At 45.1% G+C, this 2,322-nt stretch overlaps 1 protein-coding gene across 1 annotated transcript; it reads right to left on the bottom strand.

Moving 5' to 3' along the window:
* Positions 1–1,145: 1,145 nt before the first annotated feature.
* Positions 1,146–1,763, bottom strand: LOC139044048 (myelin-associated neurite-outgrowth inhibitor-like). The gene has a single exon (XM_070503652.1). The coding sequence runs from the start codon at positions 1,761–1,763 to the stop codon at positions 1,176–1,178; it is 588 nt and encodes a 195-aa protein (XP_070359753.1). The 3' UTR covers positions 1,146–1,175.
* Positions 1,764–2,322: the final 559 nt, after the last annotated feature.

Below are 2,322 nucleotides of genomic sequence, written 5' to 3'. Positions count from 1 at the left end.
GTGATGCTTATTATGTTAAAGCAATTTGTTTACCTGGATGTTGTCTGAGAGGGTTACACTGTGTGACAATTCAGCAGAATAATCAGTAACTGGTTATGTCTGTTCTGTTAATTAGCACTTTTTTTAGTTATATATTCTTTAACAATTAATTTTTGTATGTAGCATTTTCATCCAGTTTTTCTTATACTTTTTTTCCCTTTGTGTTTCTTATAAAATCTTCATCCTTAACTTCCAGAACCTGTTTACTGTTTGTTTTAAATTTTACTTTATGGTAAATTAATCATTTTTTATATGGCAGAAGACTTTTGTTTTACTTTATTTTTAGTTTGTTTTTCTCAGATATCTCTTAATTCCCCAGATATATTGCCTAACATTCCTGTAAATGTATTTCTGTGACTAAATATTAAATGCAGGCCGCAATTTATGTCCCTTCTACCATATGTCTTCAGTCATATCCTACAAGTTTGAAAAGTATCTCCTTCTTTTTCATACATCTTGATATATTTCTTTTTACATCTTCCTAAACCTATAGCAATTTAGAAGACTTGTTCTCAATTTCTAAGTGCAGAATTCTTTCTTATTTTTTCCTTATAAATATTCAATTTATTTTAACTTATTTAAGGGTTGTAATCAATAGTCACTTAATAAATTGTGTATTTGTATAGCTGAGTTACTCAAAATCTTTACATCTTTCGTTTTTTTTTTTTGCTCTATGAAGAAATTCGCTTTAACACGTACAACTTTAAGACTTGGCATACGTTACAACAGTGCATTAGGGATACAAGCTATAAAACACTTCCCATTCCTTTGGATTTTGCATATGATGGGTTTGCATCAGTCACTGCAGGTAGATTGAGCAAGCTTTGTTTTTGTGTTTGTTTTTTAAACATGCATTCAACTAGATGTGATTCTGAATAGATTAATACTCCGTTTTTATCATTATAGTTAGCTAAAAAATTGCCAGGCAGCCCACAAAACAGGATTTGCTGTAAGAACAACCCAGAGTCAGCTGGAGACTCATGGCGCTGGGACCTGCCGGGCGGGCCGCAGGAGTGCTAGCTAAGTGTCAGAGCATTAGGAAGAAAGTCCGGGCTGGAGGCGCCAGGCCTGCAGCACCAGCTGTGGAACCTCCATTATGTGACCGCACAGCTCCATCCTCAAACATCGCAGGGTGATCACCACTGAGGGGGCACGTAGCTGTAGGTGGGTGTTCCGGGGGCCTGATATGTGGGCACCGTGACTGGGTGAGGGGCGACAGGAGTTGGGGAGTGGGCAGTCAGCAGGGTACCTGCTGACATCGCCATAGTGGTCCCAGCCACCATGCCCATGGTGACCCCGTTGCCTGTAGGTGGAGGGATAGGTGCAGGGTACACCGTCGCCGGCATGCCATTGGGCTGCACCACCGTGGTGTGGTGGATGACGTGAGGAGGTGCTGCGTACAGGGGTTGTGTGCAGTATGTGCCTTGCTGTGCGTATGGGCTCTGCTGGGGGTAGGCACTTCGCACGGGGTACACGGCGGTCTGGTAGGGGTTGGGGGAGGAGGAGTATGGTGGCACTGCCCCACTGGTGGGGGAACAGGACACTTTGTAAGGTGTGCCAGGAGTGTAACCTGTTTGGAAGGTGGGGTTCGTTCCAGTGTACATGTTGGGGGAGTAGGCGGGAGCCGCTGCTGTGTAGCCCGTGGGGAAACCAGCTGGATAACCAATTCCTTTGGCATTTGCATAGGGAACCCCAGAGGAACCAGGGCTATAAATAGGATTCATGATTTCAAGAACATGACATCCACAACCAAGGCTAAGACAGGAGTCCAGATCAGCGCTGTCCAACAGCACTTTCTGCAGCGATGAAGCTCTTCTCCATGTGGGCCGTCCGATAAGCACCCATCAGCTAAAGTAACAATCGCTCCCCGCGCCGCGCGGGCGGCCTGGGCCTCGCTGACCAGCTCGCCGGCCGGGGGAGCGCCGCGAGGCCTGCTCCGATGCGGGGCCCGAGCCGCCAGGGCCAGTCTCCACCGCCGCCGCCGCCGCCGCCGCCGCGGGCCTCTCCCCTGCTCCGCGCCCGGCCCGCCTCTCCGCAGCCCGCGCGACCCGCCCACGCTGCTACATCTTTTGTTTTTATATATTCTTTGATATTTTTGTTTTTCTCCCAACATTGGAGTATGAAAATTATTTTATAAATGAATAAGTTGAAAGACTTATATACAGTCAATGCTCATATTTCTATCTTCATTTAACTGTTTTTTATTTATCACATAACTATATATTTATGAATGCCTTTCTCCATTTAGTCCATTTTATTTATTTTATTTGTTTCAAAGTGAAT

Source organism: Equus asinus, unplaced genomic scaffold (assembly GCF_041296235.1).
Source record: "Equus asinus isolate D_3611 breed Donkey unplaced genomic scaffold, EquAss-T2T_v2 contig_545, whole genome shotgun sequence".
Classification (NCBI taxonomy): Eukaryota; Metazoa; Chordata; class Mammalia; order Perissodactyla; family Equidae; genus Equus; species Equus asinus.
This window is presented reverse-complemented; position numbering and strand designations above follow the sequence as displayed.